General features: G+C 43.4%; 1 protein-coding gene across 1 annotated transcript; it reads right to left on the bottom strand.

Annotated features, from left to right (window-relative positions):
- Positions 1-5,190: 5,190 nt before the first annotated feature.
- LOC147465786 (coatomer subunit alpha-1-like) lies at positions 5,191-17,437 on the bottom strand. Its single transcript, XM_086521837.1, has 4 exons — positions 16,923-17,437; positions 16,451-16,809; positions 15,658-16,152; positions 5,191-8,425 (listed from the first exon to the last, which is right to left on the bottom strand). The coding sequence occupies exons 2-4, from the start codon at positions 16,656-16,658 to the stop codon at positions 5,484-5,486; spliced, it is 3,645 nt and encodes a 1,214-aa protein (XP_086377963.1). The 5' UTR covers positions 16,659-16,809; positions 16,923-17,437; the 3' UTR covers positions 5,191-5,483.
- Between the last annotated feature and the right edge of the window lie 311 nt (positions 17,438-17,748).

A 17,748-nucleotide genomic window follows, 5' to 3' on the forward strand; every position in this document is an offset into this window, starting at 1 on the left:
CCTTACTTGAGTTCTTTTGATATTGAATAGATTCAAACCATGGGCTCTTAAGAAACCATCAATGGGTGTAAGCCATCCACAACAAAGGGAGAATCATATACCGTTCTTTACTAATCCAAAACTCCATGTGATGAAACCAAAAACAATGCTACAATAGTACCTCTTGTAAAGTGTGAGCTTTGTCCTAAGGTGTGGGTCAAGGAGAGGAGAGTAGATTTATCCCACATACTGTGGAGCAAGGCTGTAGAGCTACTTAAAGCTCATTTCTTGAATCAATAAACAACAATTTCATTTTGCACTACATGCTTGTCTATGGTGAGCTTGTGCTAAGCTAAGTCAATACTCAAGATTGTGTTTATGAGTCCAAGCTAATTCTATCTTGGAACGTAATTCGCTTGAGTGATAACCTTGCTTACACACACTCACACACTTGCACCATGTTTCTCTTTCATCCACCATACCTAGCACGATCCAATTCCTAACATTTGGTATCAGAGCCATGGTGTGCTAGCTAGGATTTTCATTATGCATTAGTGTGTGTTAATCATTAGCATCTCCATTAGATCGATTAGCATTTCATTATCACGGCCCATTAACATTCTTCATGACTAGTTGCATCTCACTAATTAGGCCTTAATCTAGTTATGTGTGGGCATGTCCTTGGCACACCCAAGAGGCCACTACCCTCCATCGCTAGATAGGTTTGATTAGGGAGAAGATTAGCATCCAATTTTTTGCATTTCTAAGTCACTTTTGTGTCAATTTTCTAGTGATTTGCACCTCCAATTAATCTCTCCATTTTCTCAATTGCCTAACAACATTAACCTCATCTCGAAGTACTCGACGCAAGCTCTCCGTAGAGCCTTCAAGCTCTGCAAACCGAGCCCGAGAACTCCATTAAAGCTATCCTCAAAATTGCCTAAAAATAGGTGTGTGTGAGTTTGTGTGGGAAAAGGCCTGCTGAGTTGAACTTAAGATCTCCTTTTCGGAGCTTTTCCACAACCAAGTGCATTGGCTTGTTGGCTAGCCCAAAATAGCAATACTATTCTCGGCTTGAGGTTCCGGAGTCAAAACCCTTGGCTAAGTTGGGCAATGTGTGCGGACGCCAATCGGACCTCAATCGCCCCTTTTTGGAGAAAGCGAGTCCGTAAGAAGGGATTCCCACCCTGGCAGAGGACTTCAAATGTGCGGTAAAACTACAATTTAATCCGTCGGTGGGTCCACTGGGGCAGATACCCACGCGCGCCTTGGCCTTACCCTTTTCCCTTGAAGCTCTTGTTGGGCCATGCTTCCCGCGCTGCTCCAAGGCATTTCCGAGGGTTTTTTAAGCCCCTGCTCCCACGGTGCTGCTCCTGGCCAAGGCTGCATAAGCCCCCTTTCCCACAGCCCGCTGCCTCAAGAGCCTCAAGGGCCTCAAGCTTCCAAGAGTTCCCACGGGCCTCAATTTTCCTGCTCCCACGGAGTAGAAATCCCAAGAGATCCAAAGCTTCTAAATCTCAAGGCATTGCTCCCACCAAAGCTGCAACAAAGTGTTGAAAGCTTCTACACCGGCATTCAAAGGCGGCATCTTCGAGCATACAAAGCTTCTAAAAGGGGAGCTCCAAAGGTATCTAAAGCCAACTTCGAAGGTAGATTCACCAAAGAAGAACTCAAGGCTGTGAAGGGTGACTTCACCTCGAGTGAAGAGGTACTTCACATTTTATTAAGAAGACATTAAAACTGGAATCTTGCAGCCAAGCACAACAATTTCTTGCAATGTATGTAATTGTATTTGTCTACATGGATGACATTATGTGCTTTTGTAATGGGATAGACATTGGCATTGGAGAGTCTCCAAATTGCTAAAACCCTCCATGTGTGAAGAATTTGTGACAAATTGTATGAGAAATTCCACATGCTTGGGCTCTCGGAGTATGACCAAGATGGAAGAGAGCATTAATTTTTGCATAAACCTTTTCATAGGATATTTTAGCATATTGTTGCATATCATTATGACGCATGGAATAAAGCCTGATTGTACCACAAAAAAGGGGACAGAAGTACTCGTTCGAGGGGAGGATACGAAGTCAGACCATGAAGCAGTCGAAAGCAACAGTAGAAGCAATGAAGGCAAGAGACCTCACAGAGGATCAGCTCACATAGTAGAAGACAAAAAGGACGAAGATGAGAGCAGCGTTGTCTTTTATGAAGACCCATTTTGAAGATGCGGACTCTTTACTTGTAGGGGAGGACTTTTTCCTGTGTGGATACGAGCTTATCATCCTGTGTGGACATCACCATCCTTTGTGGATCTTTCTTCTGTGGATTTTACCATCCTGTGTGGATATCACCATCCTTTGTGGGCTTTATTTTCCTGTGTGGATATTACTATCCTATGTGGATTTTGTTAGCCTGTGTGGATCATGCATCTTCAGTATCTTGTCTTAATCCAAACCTCAAGGGGAGGATTGTAAAGTGTGAGCTTTGTCCTAAGGTGTGAGTCAAGGAGAGGAGAGTGGATTTATCCTACATACTGTGGAGCAAGGCTGTAGAGCTACTTAAAGCTCATTTCTTGAATCAATAAACAACAACTTCATTTTGCACTACATGCTTGTCTATGGTGAGCTTGTGCTAAGCTAAGTCAATACTCAAGATTGTGTTTATGAGTCCAAGCTAATTCTATCTTGGAACCTAATTCACTTGAGTGATAACCTTGCTTACACACACTCACACACTAGCACCATGTTTCTCTTTCATCCACCATAGCTAGCACGATCCAATTCCTAACACTTCTTGAAGATGCACAAGAATTCTACAAAGTTTATAGATATTTGCACGTCATGGTTACAACATGCAATACAAGACAAATAAAGCAAAGAGCAAGCATAAACCTAAACAAAAACCTAAGTCAAGTTCATCCAAGTGGAAGCAACCAAATCCTATACAAGTGTATCGTTACTAGAGTTGCTTGAAAGGCCTATCACACCCTCAAAGGAACACAACATCAAAGTGGATACCCAAGAATTACCCATTTGTATGGATACTACAAGGCAAATAAGAAGATTTTCCTACCAACTTGCTTAAACCTAGATCATTGAAAAAACCCTTATTGAAAGGGTGGCATGTTGTAAAACCCTTGTTTAAAGTATTGATATACATGTGTAATTTCATAAGTATCCATCGACGCTTTTGCCTTGCACTGCATATGGTTTGCGATGCATCTTTGTGCATGCATATAGATGTCCTACCATTGGACATTGATTTAGACACTAATTTTGTTCCACCTATGCAATGACCTTGCAAGGCAACATGCCAACGTCATTCGCCAAATTTACAACTCAACAAATAAGCTATTCACAACCTTGTGAACCTTAGCGCCAAGAAACTACAAACCCCAACACTAAGGACATCTCCATCACTAATTGATGACAATAATTGAGGTTATAGCCACCAAAACCTCTCAACTGATAACTTCTTGCAGAAGCTTCTCTTTTGAAGCCATGCCCTCAAGAGTAGTAGCCCAATTTGTCTCATCTATGTACACCCTACTATTGTCATCTCTTTAATTCTTGAGCAAGGCACATATAAGATCCTCATGCGTGTATACAAAAGGCACTTTCTCCCCATTGGGTCTTTTCCCTTTGACTTTATACACCAAGGCCCTAGCATATGATTTTCGTTAGAACCTTTTATTTTCTGAATAAGCTCAACTACGTAATGAGCTCCAAGCTCCTTGCATGGTAATTCAAGTCTACCCAAACGCTTTCAAGTGGCGGCAAGCATTGTCTTTGAGGGCTTTTCATAACTGGTTGTAGAAAGCGTTTTCCCCACTTGACTTACTCCGTCATCTCAATTCTACAAAACCACATAATAAAGCACTCAAATGGAGCAATACCATAGAAATTTTCCATTCAAGGATAACAAAAGATCCATGCAGTCTTACATTGCTACATACGCACTCTTGAATGCCAAAGACCCAAGTGGAAAAAGTGGTTTACAAAGTTACTATGTACTACTGACTAGTATGTAACATTTCCCTAACATCACATTCTGTTATGTAAAAAATTGCACTAACAGTTTGTATGGAGCATTGCAAGATTGTAAAGTCTAGGTGATTACAACCATTAATGAGGTCCTCTCTGGTTCTTGTGCACCTCGTTAATGTAACTAGACACCCTAGGTATGGAAAATTTTTATGAAATATGAACACCCTTTTCAACATTTTTTTGAGTGTGAAAGATCTTGGCTATCGAGAGTTCTCTTCTTAGTCTTCACTAACCACTTCAATGTCTTGCGTTGCTCGTGTATTCTATGCATGATTAAGATTCCTTGCTTCACTATGCATCCAAGGCAACTCATCTCCGAGTGTGTGTGTGTGTGTGTGTGTGCATGTGTGTGTGTGTAGCACAGAGCATGGGTGCATTGTTCTCTCTTGGCATTGTTTGCATGCTTCTCTATTCAATGTGTGCAATTGTAGTAGACAAGGCATATGCAGAAGAGTAACAAGAGAGCACACATCTTGCATTGTATGTGTGCACTGAGGATTGTAGGTAAAGATGAATGGGGATAAAATACCATCTATGCCTTTAATATATTAGCATTGATCTCCTCCAAAAAGCCTCTCTTACCTTTGTCTATAGAACTCTTGTACCTTGTGTGAGATGCTTCAATGCCACAGTCACATCAAGTATCTCCGCCCGATTGAAATATTCTGTTGACACTGTGGTTGGCATCCATCATGCTACAATGAAATCACCCCCTATCCCTGCTCACCTCACCCTCGGGTCGATTTTCTCCCTCCCCTCATATTTGGACCCCTCCTCCCTACTTTCTTAATTATCCATGCTCACAAGCTTATCAACTTACTCAAAAGTCTCTCCCTTGGAAGAAGCGTGTGTGAGCATGCCATCAAAAAAAGTAATATATCTAAGCCCAGCCACAAAACAAAGTCACGCAGCTCACTGTGCAACCACACAAAAGGAAGCTACAGTATTTCTGCGATCATAGTGCTTATGAAAACCTGTGGTTCTCTTTGAGCACTAAGGGTCGCAATTTTTGGTACCTTCAGAATCATGTTTTTCAAACTCAGCATGCTGTTTCAGTACTGCAATAGCTCCACAATTCCGTTACATCATCTAAAAAATTTGGTGACAATGCTGCATGATTAACAAATCTTAACCTATGAAATTTGGTTATACTTACGGAACCTAATGAGAAAAAAGTAAGGAAAACAAATTGTAGACAAGCCTGGAAAAGAGTGGCACAAGACCTTGGGCCCTCAAGTTCAAAAAGAAAACAGCCCGAGATACTCAAGGTTACGACCATTGCCTCGACCCAAACCTCTCTCTCTCTCTCTCTCTCTCAACTAAAGCAAATAATCAAATGTTTGTGCATTACAAAGAATTAGGAACTTCAAACTAGTTTCTTCAAAACTTGACCAAAGGCCCTGCACAGCATGCTTGCATCCACATAAACACAAAACTGACCCTCCTCCCACATGATCATCATCGTATTTGTGTGGCTGAGCACAATAAGCCTGAAGCATCTGCGCCAACCACAGCCAAGTCGCAAACAGAGCAAATGCGACCGGCAATTTCAGGCACATATTTTGCAGCACAATATGAACAAGTAACGTCCTTGCTTCCTTTATAGATAGGTGTGAAGGTAGCCCCGCAAACAGTGAATGGGTTTCTTGGGTCGTAGTTGAGCTGGTTCTCATCGCGAGGATTCTTCTCGCACGCGGCCAATACTTGGCGTGCCTTTGCAGCAGTCTGGGGATTGGGATTTAGCTCCAAAAGCCGCCTGCAGAAAGTACTTGCAGTGTTGAAGTTTTTACCCTTGTATGCAAGGGCCATAGCTGATTGCAGACTGAGCTTTACATGGACACTCTGAATGTTGCAGTGGGTAAAGTAAGCAGCAAGCTCCTGTTGTCGAACCAAATCCTCTTTCATATCTTTCCTCTTCAACTCTATACGAAGGGCCAGTACGTACTCTTTGCAAATGCCCACCAATTCCTTTACTTCGTCTACTTCTTTCCTGGAATTGACCACTAGAAGAGGAATCATATGCAGTATGCCTAGGAAGAGCTTCAAGGCCTCTGTGAATTTACCCTCAGTCGTGACCCGATAGGCAAGTTTCAGCTTTTCTTCTAGCAAGGTAAGCTTATACAACAAGGCTGGAGAATTGCGCATATTTAATCCTGATGACTCTGACCATCCTTTTTCTAAAGCCAAAGGAACCACAGGCACCGAGGTAAAAGCGGGCAGGTAAGCATGGCTTGCCATGTGAAGATCCTCAAACAGAGGTTTAAGAGGAGAAAAGTTCTGAATGCCCAACTGCCTGTTCAATAAGCGCATAGCCGTGTCAAAAGCTCCAGCAGCCACATGCTCTCCTGCTAAAGACGTCCTTTGCGTCCAGACTTGACTGACAGGAACACCCTGCAATGGAACCACAAATGTAGCAGTAGTGGCGGGTGCTAGACTTTCACTTGCACCCACATCAGCTGGGAGCTCCAAATCCTCCATTTCCCACCCTCCTTCCTCTTCATCATCACCCCTTGCCTCCTCATTATCATCATTGCCACGAACATCAGCCCTGGGGCCTTCAATGACATCTGAAATTTCAACCTCCTCGCCCCAAGCTTGTGCATCTACATCTTCCTCTTCCACTGCCGTTCCATGATCACCAAATGCGCCCTCAAAGAGCCCTTTAGTGACTAAAAGCAGCGGCCAGTTCCCATCATGTACTACAGGGGCAGGTGGTAGTAGTAGTTCGGAGTTCTCAGGAAAAACTGGAACATTGTCACCAAGCTCCACAGAAAGACGATTTGCCACGTCGTCAAACCCATGAATAGCTGCAGTAGCATATGCAAGAGCTAAATGGCCAGACTCCTCCAATATTTTTATCCGTTCCTCAATGTCTCCCAAATAAAGACTATTATGATACCTACCCATGATATCATTCCTCATTTCTGCAATTCTCAGCATTTTTTTCAATTTCTCCAAATTGCCAGTGATAAGGTAAAGAAAAGAAAGCCTCTCAAAATTCTTGGTTTTCTGATAGCTGTACTCCACAATTTCATGGTTTCCTTGTCTCAAAGCCTCCACACCTAATCTGTACCAGTGATCTTTCTCATTGATCTCTTTCGCAGAAGCGACAGCAATTGCTATGTTCCCTGACTCAATTGCGAGGTTAAAACGGGTTCTCTCGTCCTTTACAAAATGTAGAGCGATATCTGGATATCCTTTTTGCTGAAGATATGCAATGATAGCTTGTCCACACAACTGAGAACTTTTGATCATTCGAATGACTTCATCAAACTTTTTCTTGATAAGAGCAAGCTTAAACATATACTCAGTTGAATCAATCTGCATTGTGCGGATTTTGCCATCGCGATCTAGACAACAAAGACTACTTCCAGAGACCTTCACCAGATACAATGGAACATCCAAAGTTTTTATGATGCCGCTGTCTCCATTTGGCAGACAGTATTTGATGTGATTCAAGGTCGCATAAATGAAGACACCCACGTTGGATTCATCCCAGGCTCCACTTTTTACACGAATGGTTTCATGCAAGGTGCACTTGTGTTCAAGCTTCTTTGTGGCAATTATGATGGCATGTTTACTGAGTAAAGCTACATTCTCCATGTCCATAGACCACACTACATATTTCACATAGGGTGTCTGGATCTCACCAAGTATTGTTCTTTGCTGCACATCAAACAATATAACCCGATCTTCTGACCGACACAAGAGATTACCTGTGCCAGCATAGAAGAGAGCATCAATTGTGGCAACAGGTAAGGGGCATTTTTTGGTCGTTTCATTTTTCAGATTCTTCAAAATTATCTGACTCGCTCCCCTGTCAATAACAGCAAACCGATTTCGAGCTATAAAAACAGCTGAGCTACCCACGCCTCTCTTGGGCTCTTGTGTATCCCTACCAGTAGGATCCTTTGGTACTGTGTACAATTCATAAGAACCACCATCCACATCAGAGCTTATAAGAACAGCATTCTCAGCCGGATTGTAACTCACTGATCTAGGACCCTGATTCATGCCTGTTGCTCCTGGCCTTCTTATAGAAATCAAAGAGGTCTCTCTTGATGAACCCAGGTCATAGCTACGGAGATGTCGCTCTTTGACATAGTACAACATCCCTGCATACACTGTATATGCTGGTCTCTCCCTTTCAAGCTTGAACACAATCATTCCACTGTCATGTCCAGCAGCCAACAGATTCATATCAGGATGAGCAGCAAGTATCCAAAACCGATCATGCTCTCTGCGGAAAGTTTGAACACCAGTCCGTTTAGACATGTCCCAGACTCGAATGCTTTTGTCCTCAGAGTTTGACACAATAATATCTTGCCGAGCATGAAATATAACACATGACACATTATTCACGTGACCGCGCAGCGTATCCACTTCCCAGGCTTTAGTATCTGAAACAAACATGAAACAAAGCAATATCAAGACCACAAAAGACAATCTCATTTTTCCTTTAGCATTACAAAAAGAGATGATATATAGCAATCATATCTCAAATGCCTAATGAGATTTCCCAGCACATACTGATTTTTTCACACTTGCATGCCGGCGGCACAAAGTTAGCCTGACAACCACACTTCCAGCCTTGGCATGTCAACTTAGGATGTATTGCAAGCTATGGTCTCATGGTATACATCCACAAGACAATATAACCATCATCTGCAGCATGCATAAAATCAGGAAAATACAACGACGTCCCCAAGGGTGGGTGCCCCAATACACCCACACACCACAACACACGAGCAAAAATCAACTTCCCAGATGCAGGGCAAACTCACCCAGAATGAAGCCTCGCAATAAACAAAATTGTGTTGCTTTTTCTGGTGTACTTGAACCTTCAGGTGTAGAGACACCTGAACCTTCTTGGAACCGTTTGAAACAACAGAAAGAACATTGATACATTTTTTGCTCGTTATTCTTTGCCGATAAGTTGACTAGTCTCAAGTTTCGTATGTAATTGGAAATACTTCAATACGAATGAGGACAAGAACAAAGGTGCACATATCTTGTATGAGTCACTTACGCAATAAGAAAGGAAATATCACTCTAGCAACCGAGTGGGCCAGTGGGGGGCCTTTGGAAGTGTTTTCTGGGACTCACACCATGGTATAGGCATAATAGATAACAAGCTGGTAGTGAGAAAACCACCAGAGGCACACTGATCGACCGAGCGACCAAGCTAGGGAGATCCAGACACCCACGACTGCGGAGTACTACACAGCATCAACGAAGGCTGCATAAGAGGATTCGGGTCACTTTGGCCCGACATACACGACGTCCGATCAGACTACTGACCATGGAGGAGATTGATGAGATCCGCCAGCGCGATCGATGATGGATCTCCTATGATTTAGATCTTTTGAGGATTGTACACCCTGCTCATCTTGTACCAACCTTTGTATCAGCTCTTACCCATTATATCCCCACACACACACACATTGTGTTGTATTAGCCATCATTCACTACTTTGACCCCTCCCTACTCGTATCCCACACAGTTCCAACTACTCAGACATTGTATCAAATTCACCGCGTTGTAACTTTTTGGCTCATAGGTCATTTTGGCCTTTTGAAGACGTTAATATAGCATCTCTCTCTCTCTCTCTCTCTCTCTCTCTCTCTCTCTCTCTCTCTCTCTCTCTCTCTCTCTCTCTCTCTACGATCGTACCTATCTTCAAATCAGGAGACCCCATGGAGCCTGGGAACTATCGCACTATTATGATTGGGCACACACTTGCAAGATTGTATGCATCCATTCTTGAGCAACAGCTGAGTAGATGGGCAGAGAGGGAAGGACTGCGGGCAACTGGGCAGGCAAGGTTCAGGAGAGGCTTCTCTACTCTTGACCACATCTTGACACTCAGGGCCATCATCGAGGAAGGCAGATCTCATGGGAGACGAATCTACTGTAGCTTTGTGGACTTCCGCAAAGCTTTTGACACAGTACCCAGAGCTAGATTGATGCGCAGATTACAGGAAATGGGAGTACCCACAGAGCTCATTTGGGGGATCATGGCATTATACAGATCAGTAGTAGGGCATGTACGCACCCCGGATGGACTCTCAACCGGTTCACTCCACTATTGGGGTGAAGCAAGGTTGCCCGCTCTCTCCTACTCTTTTCGGTATGTATGTGGATGAGGTTTCTGACTACATTGACAGGGACGGGGATAAAGGTGCACAGTTGGCAGGGACATGGATTCCACTTTTGTTATATGCGGACGATATTGTGTTGATCTCCGAATCCCCAAAGGGAATGCAACGCCAATTGGATGCTTTGCATACGTTTGCCCACGAAAGTGGTTTGTCTGTCAACCTTGGTAAAACCAAGGTTATGGTGTTAAATAAACCCCACAGTGGATCAGGAGATCAGCACCTACATTCACATACGACAAGGAGACTGTGGAGTACACAGACGCTTACACTTACCTTGGAGTGGTTTTTACTGGACCCACATTCTCACTCAGAAGAGTAGCAGAGACTAGACTGACTAGAGCCCACGCGGCATTGGGTAGATTGGAGAGGATGTGTTCGCAGGTTCAGTTTCAGGAACCCGGGACGAAGCTCTGGCTCTTTGACACCTTGGTGGCCTCAGCATTGCTCTATGGGGCTAAGATATGGGGACCTTCATTGGATCACCACGGGAGGCCAGGTCGCACAGACGGATGGGGGAACATGGAGAAACCTCTCGTCTCTATGATCTCGCGGCTCATTAGAGCCTAGGCATCAGTACCACGGGCCATTATCCGAGCAGAGCTGGCGGCCCCCCCACTAGTGGTAGAGGCGTTCACCAGATCAGTCTCCTTCATAAACCGCACATGGGAACTTCCCAGAGACAAATATGCTCGCATAGCACTTGAGTCCTCTCGACAGTTAGCCATACAAGGAGATACAACATGCTGGTATGGGGAGATGACATCATGGTTTCAGGCGCATGGGTTCAGCATAGACAGACTGCCACCATTCCAATACTCATTGGATGCACCATCTCTCATTCTTACACAGTCGGAGATCACCAAGCTCATCCGCCAAGACCTGACCCAGCTAGACACCAGGAGGACATGGATACAACCAGCACAAGAACTGGGCACGAAGATGGCTTTCTACAGAGACCACCTTCTCCAGCTTACGGAAGATGGTCTCGTGATGAGACCCAGATACATGGATACCCACCTATCTCATAGGATACGGTGTGCTATTGGCCAGTTACACACATCATCTCACTAGCTGCGGATTGAAACCGAGAGATACAGCGGAGTACCCGCAGAGGCCAGGACATGCCCCTTGTGTGACATGGAACCTAAGATAGAGCTGCATTATACATGCCGCTGCCCCGTCTACTACGAGATACGAGGCCGCTTCCATTGCTTGTTCAGAGAGGGTTTTGGACCACTCTCAAGAGTAATGGGATACGAAGATCAAAGATGCCTGGGTTTGTTCTTGCTCGAGCTGCGCAGACACAGAGAGAGCCTGATGAATGGCGAGGCTAACCAGTCTCAAAGACGGATTACAGACTTCTTCAGAGCAGACACGCGACAGCCGTGAGAGCCACTCCCACAGCAGAGCTCCCCCAAGTCTCACACCAGAGGCACACTGATTGACCGAGCGATTGAACTGGGAAATCCAGGCGCCCACGACTGCGCAAGACTACACAGCATCGACGGAGGCTACGTCAAAAGATTCAGAACACGCTGGCCACGCATGCACGACGCCCGGTCAGACTACTAACCATGGAGGAAATTGATGAGATTCGCCAACGACCGATGCTAGATCTTCTATGATTCAGCTATCCCAACTAGCCGCCCATTTTTGCTTAGTTTTCGGCTTAGCTCACATCGACCAACCTAGAATCCCATAATATATATCTTTGTTTTGTACTATTGATTAGGTTATTTTGTTACTCTGACTTTGTATCAAACCCACCACCTTGTAACTTTCTCGTCTCATAGGTCACTATGGCCTTTTGAAGACGTTAATATAACCTTTCATTTCTCTCTCTCTCTCTCTCTCTCTCTCTCTCTCTCTCTCTCTCTCTCTCTCTCTCTCTCTCTCTCTCTCTCTCTCTCTCTCTCTCTCTCTCTCTCTCCACTACACTACACTTTGACATGGTATCAAAGCTGACATCACCGCAAAACGTTTTGAGGCCAAAATGTTTCACCCTCACAATGTGGTGTTTCGTTTCAGTATAATGATAAAGCAAAATGAAACGCAGGACCGAAACGCACATGTAGGGATTTTGAAAGGCCCTAAAATCTGAAAGTCAAGTAACTTGTTAGCGGAACACCATGTGTTTCACTTGATCAATGAAATGTTTCAAGACTCGAAACATTTCACCTTTCTGGACCTGCAGAAACGTGTTTCATGGTGACCTTGAGATTCAAAGCCTAGGTCTAATGCTACCTAGTAGATCGGGAGCAGGGGAGAGCTATTGGAGACTCTGTTTTTCAACCAGTAAGAGGCCGACTTGTGGCTGCATTTTTTCCATGGAGACATCCCTTGGACCAGCTTTTTTGCATAAGGAGGGGTTGATCGGTATGCTACGATTTTCTTGCGAAGAACCCTTGTATACCTACATTTTCAGCCGGTAGATGACCGAGGAGTGTTGCTGATTTTCAGCGAGAGTTGGATGAGATTCAGGCTGCATTTTGAAGACCAGAAGGTGACTCAAGTGCGATAGTTCGTGCCCAGACCATTGCACATTTTCAGCCAGCCAGTTGGAGACTTTTGTGCAACAGAAGGGCCTGATTGTGAATATAAGCAGGTGAGGAATTTTGAGATTTCTTTCGAGGAGAGGTTGCTTGCAGCCTTGACGCCCCATTTGTACCTGCCTACAGAGGACTGCTTTGCGATCTTGAAGTGCCTTGACAATGGCACCGAAGAAGAAGAATGTTGTGGAGAGTTCTCATGATGTGGACACAGAAAAAGAATCCTACATAGATACAGTGAATGATGCTTTGGAGCATATGCAAAGGGCTACTCATATAGAGGAGTTGCAAGAGCTACATGAGAGGAAGATTCGGTGTTGCCATAGGATCAAAAGTTGGATGCCATCGACTACCAAGACTAGAAGGTGCTTACTGAGGCCTACAAACTTATCTTCATGGCGCACTACGGGATTCAAAGGCTCCTACCGACAAGTCTCTTTCTTCCAAGGAGTTGCAAAAGCTTGCAGAGCTTCAATGTGCTTGGGATCGGCTTAATGCAAGGATATAAAAAGGAAATTCCTCATGAGACGACATGGTCTAGACAAACTCTCTAAATGCACAATCCGACATAAATCTGTGAACCAAGATGTACCCTGAAAAAACCTCGTTGACCACCACGCATGACAAGCCAGTGACAAATGTGATGATGCCCAATGATACAGCTTACAACCAATAGACTGCAAAACCAGCAAAAAATGTTACTGAGAAAAAACATCAATCCCAATCTAAAAGCCCAAATATGGACAAGTCTGGCCCAGTGCAAGCCAAAAAAAACCATGTCACCCCGAATGGCGCCCCTCTTGCACTCCAATGACAATCCAATGTGACTTGCTCCATTTGATAAGAGCACCAGTAGCCACAGAAAATCTGTCCAGAGCCTAGCGCAAAGAATCCAAGACCGGCAAAAAGCATAATATCATCCGCATACTCTTGATCAAGCACACAAGCACCCTCTCCCTCCGGAAGCAGCAAACCAAGTCCTCGATCCTACGTAAGACAAACATAGTCTCAACAAAGAATGGAATTAGGTATGGTGCTAGAGGAGAATCTTGTCACAGATCGTGACAACTGGAAAGGTTCTCCAACAAAACCCCCAATTGTCGCCAAACTATTGCCAAACATTTATAAAGCTGAAACTCCAATAATCCGCCGAGCAGTCCCAGTCCACTCTTTCATAAGCCTTCTCAAAGGAGGGCCAAGGAATGCCCACACTCTTTGATCCACTCCAGTGCCTCATAGAAGGTGAAGACATTGTCTTTAATGCACCGTTATACCTTCATAAGGTCAAAATATTCTGAACTTACGAATTATAAGAGGGGGATAAAACACTCACAAAAATACAAAAGCAAGGGACACGAGAAAACAGTTTGTTACTAAACAAAACTAGATGAAACAAACATTATTCACTTGAAAATGCTTTTAGAGAAGCCATAAGCAAAATAAGTTAAAGAACTTTACTTGACTAAAACTTGAAACAAGTACTCAACTAAACTAACAAGGATGAGACATCTAAAATACTTAATCCTAGAAATCAGACTCCACACAACAACTTCTAAAGGAACAAATTCTTAAATCCTGAAGTCGGCTAAATACCCGAAATGAATACTACGAACCTACCTAGAGGAGGCAAAAAAGTTCAAAACTTGACAATATGCAACCTCAACTTCACTGCTTGTCCAAGCAGGAAGAATAAGATTATCACCTTTGTCATGCATAGCCTGGACAACAGCTATGACATCCCTACTCACATCCATACTGCATCAATCTTGAACAAAAATTGTCTACGATGCATGTCTCAAATCTGACAAGAAAAACCATAGTCTAGCACTGGTCATACGAGCGAGAATCTCATCCATGTCTGTCTTATGAAGTCATACTTGGCATTTTGACATATCAAACATTCACGGAGCATACTCCTTCCATACCTCTCACGCACAACATCCACCAGTGCTGCTATAGGCCTAAGTACCAAGGGAATGTGCAATATGTGCCATTGAGACTACAACGGCAACCTTAAAGAAGTCTTTAGAAGTCCTTGAAAGGTCAAGGTAAAGCCTCTCCTCCCTTTGGTTCTCCATGACAAGAACGTATCCTTTTGAAGGAAAATATTAAGGAGTGATAATACATGCAATTTACCAAAATTTTAATTTTGCGAAAGAGATTTGGCATAAAAATTTTGTCCCTAAATAAGTAAAACCACGATATCCTACACTCCCTCAAACTTGCTAGTCTTGCTTAGAGGCCGCTCTACCATATCAGCATGAGAGAACACTTGAAAATGAAAAATGGACCACAAAGTTTGATTTAATGTTCATATTGTAATACACAAAGAGCTAGTGGACAACTACAAAGTTTGCATCAGCTTTTCTTTCTCATGATTGCTCCTAAAACTTCACTAGACTCCAAGATCTTATACAAGAAATCAGGTGAATAAATCAAAGCTTGGATTTCATTGACAGACATTGTTATTCTAATACCAGTTTTTGAGGTAAAATGGGCCACAAAGGTACCCTAATCAAGGCTGTTTGCCAACTCATGCTCTCCAATGTCCAGTCTTGAAGATTGTTAGTCAATACATGCACCAATGCCCTAACATAGCATGAAATTTGAAACTCCTCTCTAGCCAAGGAATTGAGCCCATCTCAATTTTGAGACCATGATACACAAAGCTTAACGATGCCACATTTAGTGAGGCACCAACTAGGTGGTCGAATACGAAGAAGAAGGTACAAGGACATGCACTATGTAATCCTTCAAATCTGTTATAAGCACATATTCCGCCATCAAATACAAAAGGGGCCACCTTAAAACAGCTCATAGGTGATATATATGACAAAACCACCCAGTACAGATGGCATAAAAAACTTGAGAGACTTACATGTCAAATTGTTTTTATACCAAAGAGTAGACTTTCAAACTTACCATTCATCCTCCACATTTTCACCTGGCGATCATCTGCACCCGACACAATAAGCGGTAAAGTAGGATGAAAGGCAGCCCAATTCACACCTCGATCATGACCTTCCAACACATACTTGACGACAGCATCTCCTCCACCAAAGAGGTCAGTGTTCATCTGAGACAATCTCAAAATATCTTCTGCTGGGGCTACAGTTTTCTTTCTCAAAGCACTTATGTCCCAAACTCTGACAGTCTGATCGAGAGATGCAGAAACTACATAATCTTCCTTCACATGGAATGAAGCACACATGACATAATGATTGTGACCAGTAAGAACAGATATGCAGGTGCGAGATTGCCAATTCCAGATCCGAATGGTCTGATCATCGCTCGCACTGACGATCCATGGATACTCTTGATGAAACTGGACAGTGCGGATGTAATCCAGATGGCCAAGTAGTGTAAATAAGCACCTCCGCATCTTGTAGTTCCAGACTTTGATTTTGTAATCATCCCCTACATATACAAGAGAGATCGTGTAAGAAGTTAAGTGAGACCTATGTCTTTCCAGATTGAACAGCAGCATCTTTGAACCTAGTTTGGTTCGACTGTTGCAAAATAAGAGAGCAGCATCTTACATCTCAAAAGACAACATTGTCAGTAGTTAATAACCAGTCAAGCAAACAAAATTTCCCATAAGGATATGGATCCCAGCACACATTATGCACACTCGTACAGGTATCATAGCTTAAAGGCATGATTGACTGCTCTCTTTATAAAAATCATTAACTAAAGAATCAATTGAAAAATTTACCTCCAGAAACAAAAAGGGGCTGTGACTTGTGAAAATGTACCCCTCTAACAGGCCCTTCATGTTCGTCAAACCTGTCAATCAAAGTTCCCATACGGTAATCCCATAGCTGGATTACACCACTGTGAAGACTGGCCAAGATCCAAGGTCGGCGAGTGTGAAAACTCAAACCCTTCACTCTGTTGCTTTTTGTCTCAAACTTGGTCAACATGGTGTCTATTTAACAGAAGATTCCCAGAAGGCGAGCACTCACACGGAAATCCTCGAATCTCACAAGCTCCAGTGACCGATGTGAACAAAGAAGATTTGTGAAAACACTGGAACCACCGACATGGAAGTGTGGAAAGCTCCCGTTATTGGATCTGCAAACAAAAACGTCACTTAACTCCCCGAGATATAACAAATCAGGAACATCCAGAGCTTCAGACAAGCGACAGATCCATCTCAGCAGAACCCAATTATCAAATCAACGGACCTGCCAAGATGCAGAGCTACAAGGGGCTGCAGATCGGCGAGCTGAACCGGAGAAAGCGCAAAAGATGGAGGTGGAACTGTGTGCCAAAGATGCATTCTGACAATCGACGTGGATCACGGTCACGAACTAAGCTCGCCATGAAAGCACTACAACACACAACTTGCTATGGCGTGCCGAATTGAACTATAGCCAGGTGCCAAGCTCCCATTTATCTCGCAAACAATGGTCTCTGCCATAATCTTAGATTATGCTATGTTCTTTTACATCTTAAAATTTGAAGGAAGTCGAAAAGGGCAATAGTTGAGTGATTCGTGTCCTCATGAGATCACTTTGATCGTTAATAACAAAAATTATCTGGCCATCTCAAAACTTGCACTTTAAAATGAGAGAAACCATGTGTCAGAGGCTTCAGCGACCCAAGGAATCAACTAAAGATCGTTTGATCAAAACGGCCATCTTGATATGCATAATGAACACATGCAACACACACTAAGGAGGGGGAGAGGACAAGGGAGGAGAGAAAAATAGGGGAATGAGCATGTCAATGGTATAGACAATGGTCAAGGAAGAGAAGAATGATCACGTGATTGAGGTGGTATATGGAAAGCCATGCAAAAAGATGAAGAGTAAAGGGATCAAGGATTGCCTCTATCCTACTTATTGTATTAAAGCAAATATGCCAACAAGTCCATAAAACCTACAATCCTTGCTTTTCCTTAGGATACATCATAGCTCATTTGAAAAAGTGTACACTAGACCAACGCCATCATGGCATCAACAAATTGTCACTTGTTTAAAATCAAGAGCTGCTTTTTTGAATGATTTC

This window comes from Adiantum capillus-veneris, chromosome 1, assembly GCF_014529385.1.
Source record: "Adiantum capillus-veneris isolate H3 chromosome 1, ASM1452938v2, whole genome shotgun sequence".
In the NCBI taxonomy this organism is placed as follows: Eukaryota; Viridiplantae; Streptophyta; class Polypodiopsida; order Polypodiales; family Pteridaceae; genus Adiantum; species Adiantum capillus-veneris.

What these genes read in the sequence shown, in the direction of transcription:
- LOC147465786 (XM_086521837.1), bottom strand. Translation starts at nt 16,658, where the DNA reads ATGTTGACCAAGTTTGAGACAAAAAGCAACAGAGTGAAGGGTTTGAGT. An exon ending in GCCCCTTTTTGTTTCTGGAG is followed by an intron (nt 16,153 to 16,450) that starts GTAAATTTTTCA and finishes TTGTATATGTAG; the next exon opens with GGGATGATTACAAAATCAAA. An exon ending in GAAAATGTGGAGGATGAATG is followed by an intron (nt 8,426 to 15,657) that starts GTAAGTTTGAAA and finishes TGTTTGTTTCAG; the next exon opens with ATACTAAAGCCTGGGAAGTG.